A 26,809-nucleotide genomic window follows, 5' to 3' on the forward strand; every position below is an offset into this window, starting at 1 on the left:
TGTCTATGTGGATGATATGATTATTGCAGCGATGATGAACAGAAAAATTGGTATTAAAGATAAATTGGAGCTCAGTTTGAAATGAAAGACCTAGGAAAACTCAAATATTTTCTTGGAATAGAGGTTGCCTACTCCAAGAACGGAATTTTCATCTCTCGAAGGAAATATGTACTTGATCTCCTCAAAGAAACAGGAAAGTTGGGATCTAGAACCTCAACAGTTCCTATAGAACAGAATCATAGAATTTGAAGTGAAGAAAGTGCTCCTATAGAGAAGGCCCAATATCAAAGATTGGTAGGAAAACTAATTTATCTATCACACACAAGCCAGACATTGTTTATGTTGTGAGTGTAGTGAGTCAATTTATGCATGATCCAAGAGAGAGACACATGCAAGCAGTTGACAAAATTCTCCAATACTTGAAGTCAAGTCCAACAAAGGGGTTATTATTCAAAAGGGAAGACACATTGACTATGAAGATATATACTGATGCTGACTATACAGGTTCTATTACTGACAAAAGATCTACTTTTGGGTATTGTGTATTTCTTGGAGATAGTCTGGTAACATGGAGAAGCAAAAAGCAAGATACAGTATCCCATTCTAGTGCAGAAGCTGAATTTCGAGCCCTTGCTTAAGAAATGTGTGAAGGACTCTGGATGAAAATCATTTTGGATGATTAAAGTCAAAGTGGAGAACCCGGTCCAACTACACTGTGACAATAAGTCTGCTATGAGCATAGCCCATAATCCAGTACAACATGACAAAACTAAACACATTGAAATTGACAGACATTTCATCAAAGATAATTTTGACAAAGGATTTGTGATTATAACTCATGTTCCTATAGAACTTCGTATATATATCCGTGTGTATGAGTCCAAGTCGAAGTCTATTGGATAAAAATGAAAAAAGTCAAACAACAAATAAGGAACATAACTCATAAAATCATTACTTTAAAGTTGAGTTAGAAATGGATTTATAATCCTTTGTGTTTAGTTCATATCTCATTGTTGTTGAATCTTCAGAATGAGTCCCTACTGAAAAATCCAACACTTAATTTTCACTGCAACATATTATTCTAAACCAGGCAATAGGACATGGACTATAGATTTCTCTAGAACTAATCCAACAAATCTATATGCTACCATGGTCAAGCCATTACAGAAGTTCTCTTAGACTCCCTGGGGCCTAGAAAAAGGTTACTTCACAGGGGTTCTTTTAGTCAGGTAAGGAGAGATGAGTAAGATTTGCTTAGTTAACTAACTTCTCTAGGTTGTTCTGTTAATTTAATCTGCCCTTTTTAATGAAAATACATTATCACTATCCTTGTAGTTGGTTCTCTAGTATTATTAATACATTCTAAAAAAATTCTTTGAAACTACAATATGCATTTAGCATTAATTAAATTATTCAGAATTTTAACAAGAACAAAGGCACTCTAAGCATTGCAACATTTACGCCAATGTTATATACAGTACATAAATACCTGCCAGCCACAAGCATGGTCAACAATCTGCTGTAAGTCCTGAGCAGTACCCCTATTCAGCAAAGCTTCCAAACCATCAACTTGTTTAAGAAAGTCAACACATTCATTCATTAACTTCTTGTATTTCCATGGTTCAGCACGAAACACAATCTAAGGCCAACACAACCGTCATCAATTTTCATCATTCACTTGAAAGGATGAGAGCAGCAAAGTACATATAGAGATCAAATATAAATTACTTTCTAAATTAGCAAATAGAAACACAAGGAGGGGACTGGGTGTTAATATACAGTTGAAAAAGATAATGAAATACAGATGATAAGACCAGAATGCACTACGAGGTTTATCATCAGTTCGATGCCACAAAAATTGACTTAGGTGAATATCAATAGAGTTTTGTAGAACCAAAGCTAGAGTTCAACTAAAATCACAACAAAACAAATTGACACTTAAACTGTCAATAATAATAGTGTCCAAAGAAGCCACCTTTTTTCCACAATAAATTTGACTACAAAAACAAGCTTCCTTTAGAGGGAACCGCAATAGAGGATTTCAAATCACCATTTTTTCCACTGCTTTTTTTCTATTGCATCACTCATCACTAAAGTTTATTTCTTAACATAATTAGATGTATAAAGTAGTAAGTTTTTAATGCAACATTCAGACAGAAACAGAAAACTAACAAAAATGACTTTGCAGCCTTCGGCACCAAATCCATAAATGGTAATCATGCAAGCCAATAATTACATATAAAATATGAAAAAAAAATATAACCAACAAGAAACAGAATAAAACATAAGGATCTAGAAACCTTTTTTTCCAGCATCCGACGCTCTGCCTGAAGCTGTTCCAACCTTTGTGTTTTTCTTTTGTCAGACTCGTGTGTTAAAAACTGTCCAGCAAAATAACCACACTCTTTCCGCACCTAAATGAATTTAGTAAATAGAAAATAATTCACCCCAGGTATAAATCATCAAACAAGTACTAGAAGAAATAAAATAAGCATAGAATTGTTCAATACACAAGAAAACAAAGGCAAGCAACTGATTTAAAGATCTTTATAGAATACCTGAATTTCAAGCTCAAGTGTTGATATTGTTTCCATGAGCTGAGAGTACTTGCAATAGTACTTCATGGTGGGATCAATTTCACTACAGCTAAGCAATAGGTGAATGCGCAATGCTCCAATGTGCGCCCATGCACAACCAATAGTAAAGTTGAAATCTAAAACAATTAAAAAAGAGATATATAAATATAAGAGAGAACATTCTAAACATGAAGAATAAAGATACATATATAATAGGTAACTAATGCTCCCAGGTCACAGTTATAATAAAGAATTTACAATCTAACAGAATACCGTATTAAGAGGATTTTTATAATTTTACTTAACTTTTATGGCCATATTAAAATAACAGTCAGTTATTATACAAGTTTATTAAAGTGGAGAACAATTAGCAGATTTACCAGCAGCATTAGTCTGAAGATACAACTCTCTAAGCAGTGGAACAATGAACTTCTGAACGGATTTTTTCAACCTTTGATGTCTCGATGAAGCAACAAGAGAGCTCAGAATATAGATGCTTTCTTCCTAGATTCAGTTAACACGGGAATGAGAATAAGAAAACTGATGTTTGGGAATTATAAACATTCAAACAGAATCCGTAAAACATAGCAACTGCTAATTGTTGATGAAAGTTCTCTTTCTTAATTCATCCAAACACTTTGGGAATTATTTTACATTCATAAATACACACAGAAAGGGGAAAAATTTACATATAATTATTATGCATTTCTTAATCAACTATAATTAGTGTTCCCAGACTTTTTAAATACAGGTATAATATACTTATGAGAAATTTAAAGCATACCGTAAGTGCATTCTTCTCAGAAGAAGAAAAAGTAGATTTAATTTTAGCAAACTGATCAGCATCAAATGATTTTCTGTGAGCATAAATAATCTGCACTTAAGCATACCATAGGCATGAATCAGTATAATAATTTAGAATCAAGTGACTTTTAAATGGAAAGAAAACAATAATTTTACCTGCTGGAAAAGAGAGCGAGCAGCAGATAAAAGAAATTTAGGTAGATGTGTTCCATGATGAGAACAATGCCACAGATTGAACAAGGTAACTCTACACTTGAGACATTGCACCCAAGATTCCTTGATAGCATGTGTGCTCTGCCTGAAAATAATATCCAAAGGATTAGACTTTCAGTAAAAAGATGTTCAATATTCACATTAGTTAACAAATAGTCATATACAACAAAACAACTACAAAATACTAAGATGCAAAACATATAACTATCTGCTACCCGCGTAGATGTCAAAATATATCTACCTAATTCTTAAATATTTTACAGACTAGTTATAAATGAGAGAAATAATAGTAGTCAAATACATAGGATAAAACTAACTTTAACACAAACGAGAAAATCAACTACATTGCTTTTAAAGTGGAAATATAAAAGAAAATGGAGGAATATTAAGGGGCAGCATAAATAAGGACTCATTATGTAGTTCTATTATTTGAAATATTTTTAATCAATAGAAAGAACGATACTGCATCACTACACAGGTTGCAATCCTTACCAGGTAATGATATATTTTCCTCTTATCCTAATTTTCAGGAATTGTGTGTTTGGAAATTATGATATACATACTTAAAAGTTCAAGATTTCAGGCAGAAGTTTCTTCCTCGTGTCATGTATATAGTAACAAACAATATACAACATGAGAGCTTACGGGTGACAAAGCCCCAATATTGACTTTAGTAACGGCTAACAACCTTGGTTTATTGGAAGCTCCACTCAAAAAATCAATAGCACATGACAAGAATATAGTGCTGAAATTATATAATTAACTCACGTGATCTGCAACACGGTTGATGCACTGAAAGGCTCAATGAGCATGTGGGGAAGTGCAGTTGTACCAAAGCCATCAATCTTCACAAAGTTCTGTGTACAGAAAAATATCATAAAAAAAGTCAAAATAGGAAAAACAAAATCTGAAAGCTCACAATTTTCCAACTTACTGCATACCTTGATAAATTTAGGGAACCATACCCACACAGTTTCATGCCACTTAAACCACATCTCCAGAATAAAGCTTGCAATTTTCAAATTCACTGTACCCCAAAAAGCAGAAACAGAGAAATAAGTTCGAATTTTAGTGTTAGCATACTAACCAACAAAAAGGAAACATTGGACTCGTTCAAGTCCTTACACCAACCTGCATCCACTGAAGCCCATGCATTAAGGGTCCACAATATCTTCTGGTGTGGCACAAACATTTGTGGAGGCCTTGATGAGAAACTCAACGAAAACTTCAAAGCAAAGTCCAGAAGGTTTGATAGACATCCCACAGCCTATTAACAGAATCAAAGAAACAATGCAATTAAGTTTCCAGATTATGCGTGGCATAATATAATAAGGGTAGCAACCCTCAGCTATTGATAGAAACAGAACTCAAATAGTAGGTATTAAACAATGTATTAATTTCACCATAGGATGAAATTAGATGTCCAGGGTATAAATGGAATTATCAGGAAATACATAAGGAACTCGCTGTTCCTAGCCAATCACAATAACTTAATTGAGTGATTGTCCACCGCCTCCCCCCTCCATACACCCACCTTACCCACTCACCATAACAGACTCCTATCTACCCCCAGGATGCTGTCATAAATCCCACCTTTTCTCCTAGTATATACTTTCGACCACTTAGTTTCATGGTTCACCTACTCAACCAGTGGTATTTCCTGATCCATAAAATTATTGAGCACAAGAGTCTCACCAGTCTATTACAAAGAAACTTTTTTTTTCAATATTATAAAGAAAATTTTGTTTACAATAACGCAATTCATAAGAGGAAAGCTTGAGTAACAATCAAACATGAACAGCCAAGCAACCATACGAATGTATATCCAAATTACGTCAATAAATAAATAAGTATGATCAATATTACTTGGTGCGATCCTTCAAGATCATCCAAATGAATTGATGCAAGCTTCTGCAGTAACTCCATGTCCCAAAATAAACTGGTATAATCAACTGGAGGGAACGTATCCTGCCAGGCCTCAAATGCAGACTTTTGGCACAACATTTCACGTGAAAATGAACAACAAGCAGTTGAATATTCAACAAAAGATGAACTGTCTTTGGATCCTGAATTCAACTGCAACTTCTGTTTTTCATGTTCAAACCTTTTTAGCAGCACCTGTGGAACAATTTTAACAATCAAATGTTAACTTGGGCATTATAGATATAATACCATCATGAAAGGTACAGACCTGATGTGTCTCCTCCAACTTCTGAAAATTATGGATACCATCCTCATGACTCCCTTTCACCATTAAAAATGATGAGTTTGACACATCTATACAATTATAAAATAAAGAGAGAAATAATAAGTATACACCAAAAAGCCTCATAAACAATAGTAAATACGATTACATTCATTGCCCTCAACAAGCAATAAAACCTAAAATATTCGTATGCTGACTTTCATTGTGCAGGATTAAAAGCAAAAAAAATTGAAGGCATTTAGAAACATCAAATTCGTTAGGAAAAGAGCAAATTATAAAAAAAACTAACCTAAAAGGAAAAGCTGGAAAATAGAAGGGCAGTACAGGAAACAAAAACTAAAAAGGTTTTAAACCAATGCTTAAAAACATAAGGGCGAGGAGAAAAAAAAAGATTATAAGGAGCCAAAATTACTGTTTCTAGTATGAACAAATAAAATATAAATAAAAATGGATCCAGTAACATTTAAAACAAAGGAAATAAGTGTTGTCCACATTGATTAGGAAGGAATGAAAAAAAAAAAATAAGCCATTTTTCAAGATCAATATCATAATTAATATAGTAAATTTTAGAAGACATCACAAGCAAAAAAACACCAGTTCAAGTACTATTGCAAGGAAAGAGGCCATGGCCAAGCACAAAAAGCTCCAACCTAGTGAGGTTTATAGAGGGTAATGTGACCAGTATTACTCTTGCAAGAAAAGGGACTAAACATCAATCACGCAAACATAAATATACACCAATAGAAAATTTCTCATTCCCAAAGAAATTTATTTCACAAGGTAAATGCAACTGAAACTGGCCTATCTTTAAGTTATATAGGGGAATAAGACCAAAGGATAACATTTGATTCCCAATTTTCTATAAAAAATGTTACAGGGAAAAGAAAGATCTCGATAATATACCTTGCATAATGAGGAAGCGGAGATCATGATCAAATGATGCAACATCAACAAGATGCCTGCTCAAATTTCCTGGATGTTCTGAATAGAAAATTAAGAATGAACGTACATATAAAAAAATATGTATAAAATACAAAGAAAATAAAAAAAAATCTTGGAAAAAATATTCCCATCTTAAGAATAATTGACCACTTAACAAGTTAATTATGCTCAACTCTTGGTTACTTACAGGCAATTGCAGAGTTGATCAACTATTTAAGAAGTTAAAGGGTTAAATGTTCCAAAATTGAGAATATCTTGACTATGAATTGTGCGTATGAAATTTTCCAAGAAATAAATAACAAAAGAGGACTTTAAAATCCTAACCTTGGTATTTGGGTCCTGTCTTTCTTGGCCAAATTGTTTCAACAAATTTCAAAATCTGATGATGTTGATCATGTAAATCAGAAGAAGAGGGCAAAAATGGGTGACCACCATGAATCCATAGTAAGGGTTTTTCCGAAAAAGAGAACTTCTTCAATTTTTTGCTCTCCATCTGTTCAAGTAAAGATAGTCTGAATGTAATACAAAACATGAAAGAGATATTTTGGTGACACTAAACAAAATATATGAGAAGAAAATAAGGGTGCATTCACCAAGATTCAAAGCATGTTAAGCTTAAAAGAATTTAATCAATATCTAGGATGCAAACAGCCTTAATTCTGATGCTTTATGCACACTCTCTCACTAAATAGACAACTTTATACTAAGCTTACCAAAAAATCATCAACTGCTTCAGGACAGATATCTATAAATTTTTGAGCACCTTTCACCAACGAGTGCCAAGAAATTATCATCTGATCAAACTTCAAAGAAACCAAGTATCGCCAAAATAAAACATGGTCCTCGATGAGGCTACAGTATAACTGTATTTTATAATCAAATGACTGGTCCTCAATTAGCTTAGATGCTGAAACAAATTTGTAAAGTATTTCATCTTGCAAAACATAAAGGGACTTCAAAAGTGGAATGAAGCAACTGGCTTCTTCATCAAAACTATGTTGGCTCTCAATATTCCGTTGCTGGAATGTTAGCCTTAGAGGATCAAAGCAACTAATAGCATTAGAGAGATATTTAGTTTTGCTATTTGATGGAGCCAAATTAACTATATCAAGTGACAACAATGGTATTAACTGCAAATCAACATCTAGTTCGTCACGGCATGAAATATACTCCCAAATAGGATGTTTCATCATCTGTTCAATCAGCATGACAAAGTCATTAAAGAACTTGCAGAAGGGCTGCATTTGAGAACTCAACCACTTAAACCTTAGAAGATACAACTTTAAATCAATTTCAGTAGCTTGTTCAATTGCCCAATTGGCAGCAAAAAATAGCATCTTCTTTGTCAACTCTGAATCAAATTTACACTCCCTTTCATAAATTTTCACATTTGAAGCCTTCGGATACATAAGTTCACTTAAAGTCATCAAATCCATCATATACACCCTCACATGTTCACTGGGAGTTAGCAAAGAAGTTGTTGAGTGCCTCTTACGAACAATTTGATATTGATTAGATGCAATCTGAGTTCCCAGTAATTCCAGATACATGCAGTTCTGTTTGATAGAAGCTTCTTTTGAGTAACATACAAAATCCCTTAAACTGAGTGGCAATGGCCATCCTCCAGGCAAACTCAAAGGACACACTGTCAAAACGTCATACCCAGCAAAATTAGGTACAGATAAATATTCAGTTTTGGCTAAATTGACTATTTTCTCTCCCTCAGCACCCAATGAGGAGAGATATATATGCTCCCAACTTATTTGTAGACTCCAAATAGGACAACAACCATTCCTAAGAAGCTGCAGAAACAGATGAACCCAATGTGAGAGTTCAAGATATGTAATGCGATCATTAAGCTTCAAACCTTCCTTTTTAGCGTAAATGTGGGCTGTAGCCATTGAATCAACCAATTGAGCAATCGGAATACCCAATAAAACAAGAAACCTCCTGACATCTCTAAGTTCAATGTCCTCACCATTGTATCCACTCATATCATCTAATGCCCAATATGGCTGGAGCATAAATATTTCAACTCCCCTATTACGCATTGCTCGAGAAACTTCACCATACTGCGGATTCACTGTGAGGAACATGCGGAAATTAGGGTGTGGATGAATAACCAATGGCTTTCCATCAACAGCTCCACGCTCGTTCACCGTGATCGATCCACAAGGTTCCACCAATGAGTTAATTCTATCAAGGACCTAGCAACAAAAACAAGTAAAAATAATTAAATAATACCAATTTACGTACTTGTACAGCTGCAAACCTTAAGTAGAAAAATTAAACAACTCAGGTGATTAAAGGCAATACAGCACTATCCAGATATTGCCTGCCAAACTTCAGAAAAATTAAACAAGAAAAAATATCATCTAGATGCTTCTATTTATAGTTCATTTGGGGAAAACTACTGAGAACTAAGTTCAAGACACTTAAATAGATTAGAAAGAAAAAATGGATGATGAGGAAGTTTAATGAGACACGTGAGTTTGACATTAACAGATTCAGCAAAAGAGAGCAAAGAGATATTAGTCCATTAACACAGTTCACAAACATTTATACGAAATACAGGAATTAAATAAAATTTTATTCAAGCATAATAAGCTTTTAAATGCATGAACTCGCAAGGCATCATATACCGTTGGATTACATAGATTTGCATTCTCCAACACAATCCATTCCCCTTGCTCAATAGCCTTGATCAACAGTCCTGTAACCCATTCAAATTTGGTTGAAACAACCCTGTTTTTATCATCTTCTTTCATCTTTAAAACTGTCTTCAATACAAAATCAAGTTCCTGTAAAGAGTAGGATAGAGGAAGAGAACTCCTTTCTATCTGCAACTTTAGTTGTTCAACGAACAAACTAAGGGAACATACTATTTTCTTCTGGTTTTCAAGATAATTTGTAGCAGAAGATAACAAGCTCTCAAATTTAAAGCCAGAGAGGAAAGCAATCCATCTGGTATAGAAATCAGTTTCCCTGAAAATTGCATCCTTTGAAGCCTCCAGTTGCAAACTAATGAACTCATTAACATAGCGCTCAATTTGACCAACTACATTGAAAAAATTACGCAAGGCATCATACTGTTCAAAAGATCCCAATAGCTCAGATATATCTGTTGCAGATGAAAGATTAATTTCATTCAGCACATTGCCTGTTAGGTTAGCTAGTAATCTTATCAGTGAAGTTTTCCCAGAGCACGATGGCCCAGTCAAGATACATAACCATTGACGCTCTACACATTGAGCAGCAGCTTCCAAACTCTGTCGAATTTCAGGCAGCATCAGGAGCTGTTTGCTTGAGGGTGTAGTTAATTGGACATGATTCCTCTTAATAGTAGCATTGCCCACAATTAAATGTTCTGAGTTGAGTTGAACACGGGGATATAGATTTATAGACGGTGTCACCTCAAATACCTCCTTGAAAACTCGTAAGACTTCCTTGCGATCAGCTGCTGTACGCATTCTCTGAATATAAACAATGTTCAGGAAGGAATACAATCCAGTGTGCTTCGGTGCACCTAAATTGAATATAAGGAATTATCAGCATAGGAAAGGGAATGACTCTCTTAGGGACACTAGAAATAAAGAGAGGAGGCAAGGAAAAAAAAACAAGATTCAATTTAGAAGTAAAAGGAATATGGATGATAGAACCTTGAATTATCTCACAAGACCGAAATATATCACGAAGATTGAACTCCCATGGAAAGCCATCCTTGGCAAACTTTTGATTTATTGTGGTGTCTTCATGCATCCTTTTATTGAATAAGACTAACTTTGAGAGTAAAGTTTGAGGGATGGTCGGAAATTTTGATTCGCAGATGGATAGATAGTCTTCCTGAACTAACTCATCAACATATACCTGTATCAACAACCAAAAACAGATTTGATAAATCTTGCATCTAGTTCAAAAGAAAAGATTAGAGTGACAATATTATTGAAGAAAGAGGAAAAATATTCTGAAACAGGACACCTTTATTAAACACAGCAAAACAAAACATAAGTAGAGTCTCTTTCGGTTATACATGAATCAAAGTACTACATAGAGGGTTTTGGACTCTAGATTCCACAGGTTTGCTTGCTTGAACATATCTATGTTTCAACTTTCATAGGCCCAAAAGAAATACAAGAAAAACATACCATCAGCATACCTTTGTAAATCGATTTAGGAATGACTTTGGAAGGCCTTTTCGGCCCCCACCTTGATGTGATGGATTCTGGCAAGCAAAAACTCTAAATGATGGTGGACATTTAAAAGTATTTCCCAACTCCGGTATAAATACCTCAGCTCTGTGGTCCAGTATAGCATTCAAACCCTGTCACAAAGAAAAATGTGCTAAAGCAAAGAAGGTACAGAAAAGGAACAAATGGAGATTGAGATTGATGAGTAAAATACTTCTAAAACAGATTGTGGAGCAAGATTAAGTTCGTCCAGCAAAACCCAACAACCTTCCTTCAGTGCCTGCAAATTCGGTTACAAATTAAAAACATACCAAAAGCAGAGATGAAAATGATATGTTACAGTATAAGACAATCAACCTGCAATAGTATCCCATCAGACCAAGAAAACTTCATTCCCTCATCACTTTCAACTGGTAAATCAGACCCTAACAGATCCATCATATCAGTCTGCACCAGAAATACATACATAATAGAAAAGCTTACTAATAACTTTTAAGATGACAAATGTAGTTGAACAAATTATTATAAAAAACTAAGTGTCAACCAAGCTAATTACTGACCTGCTCTGAAAAGTTTATTCGTACCACTTTGTGCCCAGAACAGTTTCCCAAGGCAATGATTAAACTAGTTTTCCCTACACCTGGGCTACCTTCTAGTAAAACTGCATATGTACAATCATTTAAATAATTTATATATGAAATCTCAGACATAATTAAACAAAATTCAAATTTTCAGACATAATTTAAATAATGAACGAACATACCAGGCTTTGGAAGCTGCATAGCCCGCAAAACTCTCAAGGCATTCCTGCAAGTAGTAGGTGCCATGAATTCAAACCCACCATCCTCAAAAATGCCAATACCTACATGCATAAAACGAAGTAGCGCAAATAAACACAAGAGACAATTATTTATTAGCTCATAACACCACTTTTTCCTTTACAAAATTATAACTATTTCAGGTGGAAAAACCCCAATTGATAGATGACGGTATACAAATATAGAAATACTTTTACAAAACCAAATCAGATAACAGAATTGCAGCACCACATTATTGTTACCTTTATTGATATAGAATGGTTCAATGCCAAATAAATCATCGTGTTGCGTGTTATTACTGTGTGGCACATCCATAATGGAACCAAATTCACCCCAACCGTAGTTTCCCATTCTTGAAAGCTTTGAATATAATAAATTACTTTCATCAACCTGTTAGAATAGGCCAGACAATATTTACAACTTTTTTCATTTGAAGCTAATATTAAAATACAAATATAAGCATTCAACAAACAAATTACACAATAAATACAGAAGCATTCATAAGAACTTCACAAAACTGGGTAATGACTGACTGTCTCATAAAAGAAATTTAAACAAATGTGTTACAGATACTTGCACATTATATGTCCATTTCGTATTTTCTGCTACTTTACACTTTTTTATAGCTGCGGTAACAGATTACCTTTCTTTCAACTTACTTATATGGACTGATCATAGAAATACACATAGCTATGCATATTTGAACATAATTGAATTCTAAGAGATTACAGTGACTCTACTTAGCTATTAGACAATCTGATCTCTATCTCCACTATACTTAGGTAGGCTTGCTATATTTCAATCAAAATTATTCTTACCATAAGCCTGGTAGCTGGATAATGTTGTGTTATTCAATTTCAAGAGAAATTATGATAAAACATTGTACAAGGCCGACACATACTCTTAGCTTTTGTAGAACATTATAAAAAGCTGACAAGTACACTAAGCTATTTCGAATAGTAATAAACATCAAATGCTCTCATTTTCATTGTAGTGCATAAATGACGAATAACAAGGGGAGAAACATACCCTTAGCTTTTGTAAAAGAAAGGAAAGACATCTCTCCCTTAGCTCTGCAGCATCCCTTTTGGAAAGTCCTGTCCCTGGTAAAAGTTTAGCAACTGTCAATAAACATAAATGTCTATGCAAAATTCTAGATTCTCTGCTGGGTTTTTTGGTGCAGTCCTCTGCTGAGCATTAAAATACATTGATGTTAGTGCTTTAAAAAACTTTTTAATATATATAGAAACATCAAAATCAGTGCCCAGCGGTATATTTTGAAGCACAGCAGAGGAACAACACCCAGAAGAGAGAATCCAAATTCAAAATTCTACAATGTGTTTGAATGGTGTTTCTGCTTCAGGAATTTTGGGAGCTCATAAATGAAGCTTTGTGCAATAGAAAAACAATAGTTTAATACATAGTTCTATTAACCTAACAGCTTTAATCCTTAAACAATGTTGGTTTATGACACAAGACAATAATATAAAGGCTTAAATCCACATTTTACCATTCAGTAATTATCATTTTACAAATTTGAACTCCCAAGTATTACTTTTGCTCATTTTACCATTAAGCTTTTCATTTTACACAGTTACCTCTAAAGTTTTTTTCCACACACTTTATTATATCATGCTTTCCACATTTTACCAACATGTTGATAACAAAACATCATTTTGCAAAAAACAATGGTAAGATGCCATTTTACTAGAAAAAAAAAACTTGAGTGGTAATATTTGCAAAATGATGATAGTTGAGGGTTAAAATGTAGCACTACCCTAACACCCTGATAACTACCACTACCACCACAACAGTCATAACAAATATTAAATTTATTATTAATTTTAGAACTTCAGTTACAATATTGTAGAACTCTCAGCAAAAAATATCTGGAAACATAATAACAGAATCAAGACCAAAAATTGAACTTATTTCTTTATGCAACCCAAACAAAAGATTCTGATAGCAAAATTATTAACATATTCCAATCCCCGGAACAAACTAAAGCCCCAAGTGGCAAAGAGCCAATATTCTCAACTTGCACATTTCCCTTGTTTGGTCCTTTTACCCAGGACATATAATAGGTAATTGATATAAGATTAAAAAAATATATATTATATAAAAAATAAGGGAAGTAAAATAAACAAAAAATCATAAACAAACAGATCATACCTAGACTTAAGCCATCAAGCAAAACAAGAAATACTCCATGAAGAAGTGCATGCTCTGGGCCTAAGCTTGTTTCCATTGTAATGAAAAAGTCAACCCAAGAAATGAGATCTCTCACTGTAAGCATTCTTCCTGGATGCAAGTTATTGAACCACTGACATGCATGGGAACAATAAAGAGCAAGTGAATAATAATATATAATGGAACAAAGAATCCATCACTAAAACAAGACTCTGGGGAACTTTTTTTGTCTCTTCCTTATTAATCTTCTAATTTTTAGCTTCTCCAAACATAAGATTCACTGTGCCATTTCTTTTAAGGGAAAGAAGTCTAAAGAATCCATGGCAATTAGTACCGTAATTAACAAAATCCCCAAAAACATGCAAGAGTCAACAATTTATGACTTTTATTGCAAACCTATGCATAACATACCTCAAAAAACCTTATCATAGCATCAACAATTAGTGAGAGTCTTTCTTGATATTCAGGACATAAACTGCCCGTAACTTTAAACTTAGAAATTCTGAAAAAAAAAACAGATAAATATGTAATAGAGTTAAATCATCTAAACACTGAAGGTCATACTTAAATATGGAAAATTAAAGGTACCTTTTCAGAGCAATGCCTTGAAGCTCGTCTAGATCATTAACAGGGGGAACCCATATCTCTGTAAATCGATTGCGTAGTGCTGGAGATAACTCCTTCTTCCCATAATCACCGCCAGGATTCATTGTTGCAAGAACAAAAAAATTTGAATGTGCAGTAACCTTCTCAAGATCGGTCCCTCCTTTTTCAGCCAAAGACTGCAACCACAAAAAAAAGTTAAATAAAATAAAAGTAGCAAGTTTGAATGTGGCAATACAGATATTGAACTGACCAGCATCCTTTCTGGTTCCAACACACTATTCAATCTCTCAAGTACACTATCATCAGCCAATGATATTTCATCCACAAGAAAAAGGTCACCATCTCTCATTGCTTCTACGAGAGGACCATCCTGCCACACAAATATGCTCTGCCACTTTTGATGCAAGCCATTGAGATCACACTTAATTTGCTCAAGATCCTTAAGTTCTTCTCTGCTGATATCCAAACAAACTTGACCTTCTTTACATTTCCTTATCATAACACTCAGCAGATCAAGAGTTGAAGAAGCATCATTGATGTCAGAAGACTGTAGCACAAAATGACAAATCAGAATTTGCTTGATCTCAATAGCATTGATTCAGATAGAAGGGACAAGGAAATAATCATGGTGCATATAGAAAAGCTACTTAAATGCAGCAAAAGCTAAGCAAAAGATATATACATAGAACTGAAATAAAAGTTCCTTGTTTAATCCTAAGAAGATAAAAAAAGAACACTCACAAGGTCCATATGAAAGTATGTACAAGTCTTTAGTTTCTTCAACTTTTCAATTATCTCTTTATACCCAGAAATTAATGCAGATCTCTCTCGGGTAGGACGGAATCCCTGCGAAAAAATTTCTAGTAAGACCTTCAGCTAATAATAGTAATATATGTATTTCTGGTTGAAGTCCTTACAAGAATTACTAAAGGAAAACGCATGAGAAAACCCACCCCGATAAAATCAGATGTTTCTGTATATTGATGGCAATTCAAGGTGCGTAATTTTAACTGCAAACAAGCACTTAATAACTGGCACACAGTAGTCTTTCCTCCACCTGTTTCTCCAACAAGCAGTACAGGCTCACGTAAATTATAGCAGCGTTCCACGAGGAAGTACAACCTCTGCATACCTTTGGTCAAGAGTACACTGCATAAAAAAACAATTAGAGGCATTGAACCTAAGATTTTGGACCAAAAGGGAAAGACAACAACAAGCTCATACCTTTCTAGACCATCTGAACCTCCAAAGCCAACTAACAAATTGGAAGAGTTGTCTCTACATGATATCTGAAATACAGTTAAAAAAGTAGAGATAAAATTTAATTTCCAACCTCCCTCTCCATCCTTTAGGTATTGAAAAAGGCAACAACATGTACTAATCTCAACGGCAAAAATAATATTCAAACCAACACCCAACAACTCAATCCTGAAAGACAGATGATACAGCATCAACAAATCCAATGCATTATAACATTATCATATATTATAAATGTAACACTTTCGTTTGTACCTATATATTATAATATTATGCGAAAGTGCTGATTTAAGACCAGATTATGTGATTTATTATATATGCATAGGTACAAACAAAAGTTCTGAATTCAAGTCCAGATTATATGATTTGTTATCAATAACACAGAAATTTGCATATGATGGAAAATATGATAATAGATGGAGTCAAATTGACGGAACCTCATAACAATCAGCTTGAAGCAATTTTAATCCAAGATATAATTTACATAATAACTTTTCAGTGCTAAGTCAAGGAAAGCATATACATATTTTCCTTCAAGTTCACATACTAATTACAAAGTGATAAGATCCACATTTAAATGTATAAATGCGCACAAAAAAAACCAGGACAGCACAATAGTAAAGAGCAACTATTATATACTGGGTAATCACAGATGAGCTTAAAACACTAAAAGAAAGAACAATACCTGTTCATACAAACTTTTTATATTCAGTTTAACCCGAAAGTACTTTTCCAGAATTTCTTGAACAACGGACTTCTCATCCTCGTCCCGTAGCCTTTCTGCCAAAAGATAGTAGCCATCTTTGGCCAAATCTTCATTAGAGTTACCAAATCTCTGGGTACGATCAGCCCAACGAAACAAGTCTCGAGGTGTTATAAATCCATGTTTGCCAGCAAAGACCCGGCTACTCTGTCTGTGCAGTCGAAGATCCTTCATCACTTCAACCATTTTTTCAGCATGACCTACATAGATTTTACATCTATCCTCCAGTATTTTGCTGAGCTCATTGTCTGGAATTTCACCAACATGAATCTCAACAAAACGATTACGAAATGCCCGGGACAACATTTTGCGGCCACCATAAAGTGTAGGCGGATTTTGAGTAGCAAAAAGCATAAAGTTTGGATGAGCTTGAATTCTTTCTTGCAGCTCAGGAACAAAAAGCTCCCTGTTATCATCAAGCAATCGGTTCAATGCCTCCAACACATCAGATGGAGCCAAATTAAGCTCGTCCAGTACAATCCAGTGACCATTTCTTACAGCTTTAACCAAAACACCTTCATTAAAAACAAGCTTTCCAGTAGTGTCAGTTATATAAGAACCAAGATACTCCTGCAAATCAGTATGTTCATGATTGTTGATTCTTACAAAATCATGACCAGTTATTGCAGCAAGATACCGAACAAGGCTAGTTTTCCCACTGGATGTGGGACCTTGTAAGAGGATGGGATATCTCATTAGAACAGCACGCGCCAAATTGCCAAGATGCTCCTGTACAGATTTAGTTTGAACATAATTCCCTGAAGATCCATCAGATTTGGACTTCTCTAAATAGCGGGAAAGATGTACATGTGGAGGCATATGACCTCCTAACAGAAGAGATGATATTTTTTGCCTCATAATTTCAGCACTAGATCCATCCAACAAAGAGACAAAAAACATATTAAACCCATCATATAATGCCTTTTGCAATCCAAATTTTCTTTCTGCCTTCAGCATATACTCCAGAGCACGATAAAGGGACCTTAAACTGTACTGAGGTTTCTGGTTGGCACCATCTTGCAACCTCTCTTCAGATTCCTTTTTTGCTTCTTTATAGAAAGAAACAATTTTATTAACCAACTGTTGATCCATGTAGCCACTACTAATGAATTGACTAATAAATAGACTTAAATCCTCATCATTCAAAACATCATCGACAAAATACTCAGTAAATCTACTCCTTAAAGAGAAGGGCAAATCCCGCTTCCCTGCATCTGTTGCTGGATTCATACAGGCAAATATACGGAAATTTGGATGGCGATGTATATAATCTGTATCACCTCTTTCAGCTAAACATAGCACACCATGTTCCCCTTCTAGAACACCAACAATTCTTTGCAAGGTTTCTGGAGGAGCCAAATTTACCTCATCAAGCAAAATCCACTCACCCTTTCTAAGTGCAGTAACAAAACTTCCTTCGACAAACGAAAACATCATCGTTGAAGAAGGATTACTTTGACAGACATTATGCAGTTTTATGCAAAACCTCTCCCAAGATTGGATTATTTGTTCTTCTAATGGTCTTTTACGCCTTTTGGAAGATCCAGGTTGTATAAGCTTAACTGACTTTCCAACTGCTATTTGCAATCCTTTCAACAGATCTTCCCCATTCTTATCAATCAAAAACTTCTTTCGATGACTTTCTATATACTCATGTAGATAAGTAATAAAGCCTCCATTATTCTAAACAGCAGCAAAGCAATAGAGCCATTAGCAAGGACTGGACACAAAAATATACATCAAAAGTCAAAAATAAATACCTTTACAGAAAATGTCTTCGTAAACAGTTCTTTGAACTCTTTATAAAGGGACAAATAGACAGACTGAGCATCCATAGGCTTAAAACCCCCTAGTAAGTCAGCAACATCACTTTGCTGACTAAGATTCTGGAGAAAAAAACCACTGTCATGTGTCACAAAACTTCAAACACAATTATAAATGACACATAATAATAATAGAAAATAGAAAAAATCGTAACATACAAAAACTGTAAGCTTTTGGCCAAGCCTTAAAGCCAAATTTTGGACAATGGTAGTCTTCCCAGTACCAGTTTCTCCAACCAAGAGTACAGGCTCATTATACTTGACAGAACATGCTATCCGCTCCAAAACATGCAAAGAACTACGAATCTCAACAAAAGGTCTTTTATGTTGTTGTAACTGCATTAAAACCAAAAGTAGCAATCCCAAGGGAAAATGAGACCTTTTACCAAAATTGTATCATCATTTAAACTCAAAGTCGTCGACGGACTAGACTCAATACTTACAGGTTTTTCAGTGTACTGCAGGGAAACTCGGCCTATTCTTAAATATGTTATAGAATCCTGCAGTTAACATACAGAATTGAGAAACTGATGTAGCAAAATCATGAAGCAAAGATTTCAATTGCATTAGATAAAACCTGAATTATAGGTTTGTCTAAGGGATACAAGGTCTCAGCAGCAGAAACAGGTAATTTCCACAATTCAGCAATCTCTTTCATTACTGACAAACGGTTTTTAATTGAAGACGAAGAGGATGCAAATATGTCAACAGCCTGAGATACAAGACAATAGTTAAACATGAACCAAGTCTAGGAAATATATTATGAGGAAAAGAAAAGATATAAGAACTTAAAAGTCAGACCTCCTTATACACCCAAAAACATTGGTTTTCAGATAAACTACCATCAAGGCTAAATCCTAAACCCGCAATCCTTTTGCACCATTTAAGGAGATCCCTGTCACGGATAATCAAAAGTCATATCAACAATTGAAAAATGAAAAAACAAGCACAGTAAAAATATTATTACTTTAATTACCTTAATGAGAACCTGCAGGGACAGTAACCAGAAGTAGAATTTCCTGGGTGGAAACCCACAAATTGAAGCATGGAGATATTGTTTACCCTTTCAAAGGTTTCTGACAAAAATTTCCATGCATACATACACAGATATCTTCAGCAGCAATATAATAATGAATGCATCACTTAAAGTTCTTACAAAATAAACATGCGTTTACATGAAACTACAAATTAACAAAACATCATATCAATACCTATGAGTTGGCTAACGTGAAGCTCCAAATCCGGATACCTCACTTTAAGTATCTCGTGCAAGTCTTTATTATCAAGAGGCGGAACCATCACTCTTCTCCAAAAGACACTAAATGAATTTTGACCTTCCAGAACAAAAAGTTCAGCATCTCATTTATAGTCCAAAAAAAGAGAAAAGAATAAAGTTTGTTCAACAAAAACAACCAAGTTTTCCCTCAGTAAGGTGGATGGATTAAAAAGCACCAATAGTCTGCCAAAAATCTTAAAAATAAAATTTTTACCATATAAATATCCACAGTAAATGGAAGCAATGATAGGCCATCGAAACAGAGATGCATGCATCCTGGGAATCCACAGATGCGAAGAACTTGAAACAATATCACGTTGTGTTCCTTCAAAGATGCATGCATCATGTTTCAACATACTGTATCAAAGGACTGCATTTACTGTGCACTTCCACAAAATGTTTGGTCTGGTCTTATAACCAACATTCATTGGAAAGGATTCATACTAAAGTACCAAACTAACAAGGGCATAAAAAAAAATGTCATGTAAAAATTATAATGAAATAAAAAAATTGAAAGATGTAAGGTAAAAACCTGCACTCTCAAATGTGTCAAGCTTAGAAACAGCAATAGTTGAAAAAATTCTAAAAGATTCAGCCACCCTTACTACCTGAAGAATATGTAATGTTTCAACAGTTAGTGACAATTACAGAGGAACAGACAGAAAAGTTTACATGAAATTTAGCACTTTGGTGACATTTACACTAGTTTCACCCCAATGTAGCATAAAAAACGAAATTAAAAACAATTATTAGAAAATTGACATGACTTACAAAGCAGATACTTTCTAGTGAATTGTGATTAGGGTTCGTGGTGCACACAAGATAAATATTTTCACCTAGGTGCAGAATTACATAATATATTTTGAAGGCTTTTAGAAAAACACAGACTATGATTTAATCAGAGTTTTATTGTATCTTAATGGAGAGACATGTCCATATTGAAGTTGTTTATAATTGTCAACTTGGCTTCTCATTGGATCTACACCGTCTCCACATATGGCTCTGCTTAAAGTGAACTGCTTCACTACTATGCATAGGCTAGCTTGTAGGATTTTAGTCACTTTTTCTACTTGTCCTACTGTTCTGCTTAAGTGGATTTCTTAACCTACGTGGGATTTACTTCCTTTCAATCCTTCAACTAGAATATCCTTATTCCAAAAATTGGAAACAGAATATCAAAACATTCAACACTTGGATAAAGTTTCAATAAGGATGGTCATTCTTTGAGACGACTTCAAAATGTGACACAAACATATCAAACATACCAAACTAAACCTGAAAAAACAACATATAACACACTGACTCCAATAACATCATTTAAGAACTGTAAAGTGCAAAGAAATCACCTCCCCGTGTCCTGTTGCAAATGAACCAGCCCCTTCCAATAAAGGCACTAATATGGAGTGCAAATCAGATGGTGCTTTGTTGATATCCTCAAAAACAATCCACAACCCTTTCTGCACAGCCTGAGATTAAGACAACACACAAGTATAATAAGAAGCCTACTCCTAGGCATACATTGCAAGAAATCTGAATCAGTTTAATGATTAGATATGATAGAAACTATCAAAACAAACCTGGGTAAGTGACCCAGGCTGCCATCTAAACTCCCCAGGCCTATCTGTACAGACATAAGCTCCAACCAATGTTCTACCATCAATTTGGTCATCCATCTGGATGGATAGAACTGAAAATAAGCGCATAAAAAATTATTGATGCAAACAAGAATAAAAGAAGAAATTTAGTACAAGTTAGGTTCAACTTATTTCTGAAAATAAGCTCTTACTTTTACTAGCTTCCTCTTAATAGATTTTGAAAAATAACTACATTATTTTCAAAATTTAAGCATTTCCAAACATGCATTTATTGAGATGAAGAGAAGGTAAAGAGGATATGCAATCCTCCAAAACAAACTATAAAATAGTAAACAATTAAAAAATAAACAATATGGAAGAACGCAAAAAAATTTTGCACTGAATCAATGCCAAACACCAAATTAAAACAAAAATTTGACCTCCAGTTATACCAAACCCCTGAAAACTGATTAAAAATTGGAACATGGACCTAAGACACCAACATTCACTGGAAATGCTGATATAAAGTGCCATGAAAAAATATTAGATGAATAATGTAAAAACATATTAGATGCAGATTTTGATCATGCACCACAAACTACACACATACCAAGGGAAAGAACCTAGCTTGACCTATTTATTTGCAACATATCCTCACTATTAACTCTACCAACTACCACAATCCAAATAAAAGACTAGATCTAATCTGAGTCTTGAATTTCAATTACTGTTCATCAAGAAAAAAGAATTCCTATTCAAAGAACAAGTGAGCAACTGGGGTAAGTTCTTATACAACAAATCCATAGCAAGATCAAGGCGCCAAAACCTTTTTATTCAAGTGAGATGAAGAAGTAATAATGTCAAGGAGGCCCAAAAAGGGCTCTAGTTTAATATATTTCCCTTCACTTAAATCATGACGAAAAAATTGTGTACAAAACCAATCTATAGTTTCCATTCTCCATTAAGCATGTAATGACAATTAATTTACCCATAGTCCAAACCACCCAGCTGCCCCCGATAAAAATAAAAAAAAAAAAAACCTATGATATGTTCTTTCATCTCTATATGCTCAATCAATTTGTAGACAAGGGAAAACAAATAATAATAACTAACCAGAAAATACTAAGGCATACCTCGATTTCCACTATCCTGAGCCAGCTTGGCAATGAGAGCGGATTTTCCAGAACCAGTGGGGCCATATAAAAGAACAGGCCACTTCTGACTGATGGCCAAAAGAACTCTATCATAACTTTTCTTCACCGTTGGGGTCAATACAAATGTATTACTCATTGATATATCATCCCTAAAATTACAGAAGACGTCAAAATCAAGGGTAATCCAAATGAAATACGGAATGTTATAAAGTTTTCAAAGAAAAGCTACAAGAAAAAATAAAACAAGGAAAAGCATAAAAAAAATCATTTTATAGTTCAAGCACTATAAAAGTAAGTGCATATTATCTAAAAAGTAAAATCCTAATACATGTCAGAAACATCAGCATTTCAAATACGATTAATATAACATGTACCTTGTCGTAAGTCGTTGCCTCTTTAAATGTTGTGGCAACTCACGAAGTTTTGGTGAACTAACCGACAGATAATTAAAGCCAGAGGATTTTAAACAGTTCTCATTATTCAAAACCATGGTTCTATCTGGGGAACTGGACACATAGTCTGCTATTGGCTTGACATAGCAACCAACTTTCTCTAGTGACGTGTCCTGACAGAACTCTTCCCAGCTGAATATGGAAAGTTGAAGATTTGTAACTAAACACACACTATATTTAAGTACAACATTTGGCCAAAAGTAAGTAAACATTACTAACCGCAATAGACAAGAAAAAGCTTCTTCAGCCCCAACATTGAGGTTTTCAGTGGCTTTATAGCCTAATTTGAGCAGAACGCTCAATACCTGCACCCCACACCATTTAAGATCTGATTTGCACGATTCTTTTACGAGGTCAAGAAAACAAGACCAGTCCCAAAACTTTGAGAAAATTTCACTTTCCATTAGAAGGAAACGGTATGATATTTGTGCAACATGCAGTTCATGGGTCTCAACCTGTGTTAAGGCATTACTTAGCAATATGCAGAAGCATGACTCAAAATTATTTCTCAAAAAACCTTTACAAAGAAATATACTAACCATAACTTGTTTCAGTGAAAATCTTTCAAATGGAGCAGGAGCAAAATTGAAATAGCTTAATATAGAACTGCGTCAAGAAGCAAAGAAGAACACATAATGTTATTAAAAAATAAGCCAGAACAAAACAAGCTAGAAAAAAAAAACTCAGATCACTAAAACAATTACAGTAATGCAACAATAATAAAAGAACCTCCATTTCATTTTAAAGTTACAATAAACCAACAATATTAAAAGAACTGCCTCAAAACGCAGAAATCACTGTACACTTTATAATTATGCAAAGATTCAGAGAGCACAATGAACTATAATTTCATTTTAAAATAATAATAATAATATTGAAGTATCAATACTCATTTTAAAATAATAATAATTTTTACCTTTACAAGTATTTTTCTAACTCTTGACATTATTAAATAGAGTTTTAAGGGGATGAGTAGAGCATTTCTATTATTTAGGACAAAAAGGAGGAACAAATACAAAGATAAGCATTGTTATCGAATAGAAGACTCGGAAATATATGAACCTCAACAGAAAAGGACCCATGTCAAGAGCGCGACAGAAAGCTAGACAGGCAAGCTCATGAAGGTCCAGACCCCTTCCCTGTTGACTATAAAATTCTATGATATTCACGACCCCATCCAAAATACTGTCACGATCATCCTCACAGGCAGGGCCCTCGGGAATAGACCTTAAATTTGGCACAAGTCGAAGCAAAGCAACAGCTTTATCTACAATTCGTTGAGCAATCGGTCGGAAACAGCCCATCAATGGAATTGTATAACTCGGGTGCAGAAACACCCCTCCTAGCTCATTAACAACTTCCTCTTCTGTCACCTCTCCCTGTCCAGAAAAGAAAACATGATAAACAAACAAATAATACAAAAGCAGAGTGTTTCTCTCATTGGTTAAAATTTAGGGAAGAGTGTTAAATCATGAGTGGAGCTCATCAAACAAGAGTGGGATACACAAAAACTGTGTGATTCCCAAAAGTTTCTACAGTAGTACTAAGTTGTCAGACTTTCTTATACGACATATTCCAATAATAAGATTATGCATTTTCAAAATTCAAAGTGTACAAAATACAGTTGAATTGTATTGAAGTCTTCACAAGGAAACAAAATTCTTCAAAGTGTACAATGATAAGATTCTCTTTTTACAAACAAAAAAATCAGAGCAAACAATCTAGAATGGAGGCAATACCCTCTGTTCGAGCGACTCAAACTGCGGAAAATACTGGAGCTTAGGACAACGATCAAGAAGTCTCCGAAGCGAAGAATGAAGGTTGAAACTACCGTCAATAGCCATTTGAAGCTGAAACACTTGTATATAAACTGAACAATGAAATATTAGAAAGAGAAAAATAAAATTTAAAAGAAAACAAAAACCATTAAGTTAATTAGAGAAGGTTAGGATTGTGGTGTGAGTGTTTGCCGCCGATCAAATATACTCCACCGTCCGCTGTCAAAGTCCGCCGCGAGTATTCTACTCCGATAAATTGCTCTTCCTAGTCTCTGCTGTTGCTTGCGTCGTGCGGGGTTTTAGGGTTTAAGAGTCCTTATATAGGTTATCTTGGTGAGCCAACAGAATAAGTGTTAAAAAGAAGAAGAAAATATGTAAGGGATTTAGCATTCTTGTCAGTTAAAGAAATACCAAAAGATTTAAAGATAAAAGATATATAGTTAATGATTGGTAAAAGAAAGATTAAAAACTAAAATATATAGTTAATGTTTGGTAAAAAAAAAATAAAGAATAAAATATATGCTGGATTGTAGATAAGAAAATATTAAAAGATCAAATATAGAGTTTATTTTAGGTGTTATTAAAAAGTGTGCATGTATAATGACAGATCTTTTTTTATGTAGTTATTTAATTATACCAATTAAATGTATTTTATTCTAATTTTTAAATAATAAAATTAATAAAAATATAAAATAAAAATAATATATCATGTTATATGAGATTACAAAGTATAACAATTATATTTTAAAAGTAATGGATTTTAAAAGTTTGAATAGATTAATTCGGGTTAGATAGGATAAGATAAACATACCCTCTTACTAATACAAAAGATTAAATGTTTATTATTGTGTTTTTGATTGATATTTTTCGCTTTCATATAATATAATATAGTATATATTAGTAATGTACACTTTTTTAATTATTTTTTTCCACATTTCTCGATAAATAACTGTTATTTCGATCAAATATTAATTATAATATTACTAAAAAAACTATTTTGTAATTAATTTTACGAATGTTATAACTTTAATGTAAATTTGAGAAATAATTTTTATTTTAATAATCTTTTGTTTAGTAAATTGCTTTAAAATCATAAAGTTATTAATATATACATACATACATACATATATATATATATATATATAATTGAACAATTTTATTTTGTAATAAATAAAATTAAATTATTTATTCAATAAAATAAATTAATTAATAATTTATCTTTTAAAATGATAAATTAATTTCTTAAAAGTAATTGTGCCGTAATTTTTTAATACTATTTCTACTAAATTATGTTATTTTTTCAAACTATATAACTTTTCATGTTTTCCAATTAACTATTCATAAACATAATAAAATTATATATATTTATAATTAATATATTATGATATAATATTTTTTATCATATTCTATTATATATTTAAAATATTATAATATAATAATTGATTATCTAATCTCTCGAACATATTATCATATATAATAAATTATTTCATATCTCTAACAAATAACACTTTATTATATTCATGTAATGTAATATTTTTAAATATATGACCTAAGAAGCCTGTAAATCACGTTACAAACAATAATGACGTGCATGTACTTATTGTTTTTTTTTTTAATAATGTTAAAAAGAAAACTCCTATAATATAATTCGTGACAATGAGGTGTGAAGTAAAACATACTAAAAAAAATAACATTACTCTTTCATAGAAATAAAGTCTAAGTGATAAACTGGCACATAATTTTTTTTAAAAAAAATATTTTTATATGAAAACATAAGGCTTAATATCGTTCATATATATATATATATATATATATATATATATCTTAGTATTGTTCAAAATGGTCTTATTTTTTTTCGACATTCAAAATAGTTTTTATTTTTGTAAAAATTATTCAATTTGATTCTTTTGCTTATAACATTTAAATTGTTAACGGTATAATGTCTACCTTAGTCAATATTCAATTAATTATCCATTTTTAAAATACATGACAAGATAAGGTCATATCACATAACAATTACCATAGAATGGGAAAAAGGAAACAATGCTCCCCTACTGCAAAAAGAAGTAGAACCAGAAACACAATGGGAGAAGAAAGGTTCCATGTAGGTCGAACCAGCACGAAAAATGAGGAAGAAGAGCACCTCCTCTCTTTGCCAAAATGGATTTGAACCAGCACAAGGGTTTCTCG

At 33.5% G+C, this 26,809-nt stretch overlaps 1 protein-coding gene across 2 annotated transcripts in view; it reads right to left on the minus strand.

Moving 5' to 3' along the window:
- LOC124823804 (midasin-like protein) overlaps nt 1-24,943 on the minus strand; it is a 49,273-nt gene extending 24,330 nt beyond the window's left edge. Inside the window, exons 1-47 of one of the 2 annotated variants that reach the window (XM_088101779.1) lie at nt 24,581-24,943; nt 23,904-24,220; nt 23,381-23,447; nt 23,061-23,296; nt 22,764-22,973; nt 22,369-22,538; nt 21,239-21,348; nt 21,008-21,127; nt 20,194-20,269; nt 19,597-19,719; nt 19,362-19,461; nt 19,187-19,280; nt 18,963-19,097; nt 18,829-18,885; nt 18,545-18,721; nt 18,323-18,448; nt 16,485-18,245; nt 15,767-15,831; nt 15,496-15,691; nt 15,284-15,388; nt 14,793-15,089; nt 14,525-14,718; nt 14,348-14,438; nt 13,919-14,069; nt 12,776-12,849; nt 11,989-12,136; nt 11,692-11,790; nt 11,489-11,589; nt 11,286-11,375; nt 11,143-11,208; nt 10,898-11,062; nt 10,401-10,608; nt 9,384-10,267; nt 7,455-8,948; nt 7,066-7,234; nt 6,703-6,771; nt 5,785-5,870; nt 5,460-5,711; nt 4,725-4,860; nt 4,535-4,620; nt 4,362-4,450; nt 3,537-3,678; nt 3,361-3,450; nt 2,957-3,080; nt 2,559-2,713; nt 2,301-2,414; nt 1,490-1,639 (exon numbers count right to left, since the gene is read on the minus strand). In XM_088101779.1, coding sequence (XP_087957905.1) covers nt 1,490-1,639; nt 2,301-2,414; nt 2,559-2,713; nt 2,957-3,080; nt 3,361-3,450; nt 3,537-3,678; nt 4,362-4,450; nt 4,535-4,620; nt 4,725-4,860; nt 5,460-5,711; nt 5,785-5,870; nt 6,703-6,771; nt 7,066-7,234; nt 7,455-8,948; nt 9,384-10,267; nt 10,401-10,608; nt 10,898-11,062; nt 11,143-11,208; nt 11,286-11,375; nt 11,489-11,589; nt 11,692-11,790; nt 11,989-12,136; nt 12,776-12,849; nt 13,919-14,069; nt 14,348-14,438; nt 14,525-14,718; nt 14,793-15,089; nt 15,284-15,388; nt 15,496-15,691; nt 15,767-15,831; nt 16,485-18,245; nt 18,323-18,448; nt 18,545-18,721; nt 18,829-18,885; nt 18,963-19,097; nt 19,187-19,280; nt 19,362-19,461; nt 19,597-19,719; nt 20,194-20,269; nt 21,008-21,127; nt 21,239-21,348; nt 22,369-22,538; nt 22,764-22,973; nt 23,061-23,296; nt 23,381-23,447; nt 23,904-24,220; nt 24,581-24,685 — 10,074 coding nt within the window. In that variant the 5' untranslated portion in view covers nt 24,686-24,943. Of the gene's footprint in view, nt 1-1,489; nt 1,640-2,300; nt 2,415-2,558; nt 2,714-2,956; nt 3,081-3,360; nt 3,451-3,536; nt 3,679-4,361; nt 4,451-4,534; nt 4,621-4,724; nt 4,861-5,459; nt 5,712-5,784; nt 5,871-6,702; nt 6,781-7,065; nt 7,235-7,454; nt 8,949-9,383; nt 10,268-10,400; nt 10,609-10,897; nt 11,063-11,142; nt 11,209-11,285; nt 11,376-11,488; nt 11,590-11,691; nt 11,791-11,988; nt 12,137-12,775; nt 12,850-13,918; nt 14,070-14,347; nt 14,439-14,524; nt 14,719-14,792; nt 15,090-15,283; nt 15,389-15,495; nt 15,692-15,766; nt 15,832-16,484; nt 18,246-18,322; nt 18,449-18,544; nt 18,722-18,828; nt 18,886-18,962; nt 19,098-19,186; nt 19,281-19,361; nt 19,462-19,596; nt 19,720-20,193; nt 20,270-21,007; nt 21,128-21,238; nt 21,349-22,368; nt 22,539-22,763; nt 22,974-23,060; nt 23,297-23,380; nt 23,448-23,903; nt 24,221-24,580 lie in introns of both variants that reach the window. The other variant, XM_088101778.1, reaches the window with a different exon arrangement.
- Nucleotides 24,944-26,809: the final 1,866 nt, after the last annotated feature.

Source organism: Vigna umbellata, chromosome 11, assembly GCF_029865625.1.
Source record: "Vigna umbellata cultivar VRB3 chromosome 11, Vumbellata_1.0, whole genome shotgun sequence".
Lineage (NCBI taxonomy): Eukaryota > Viridiplantae > Streptophyta > Magnoliopsida > Fabales > Fabaceae > Vigna > Vigna umbellata.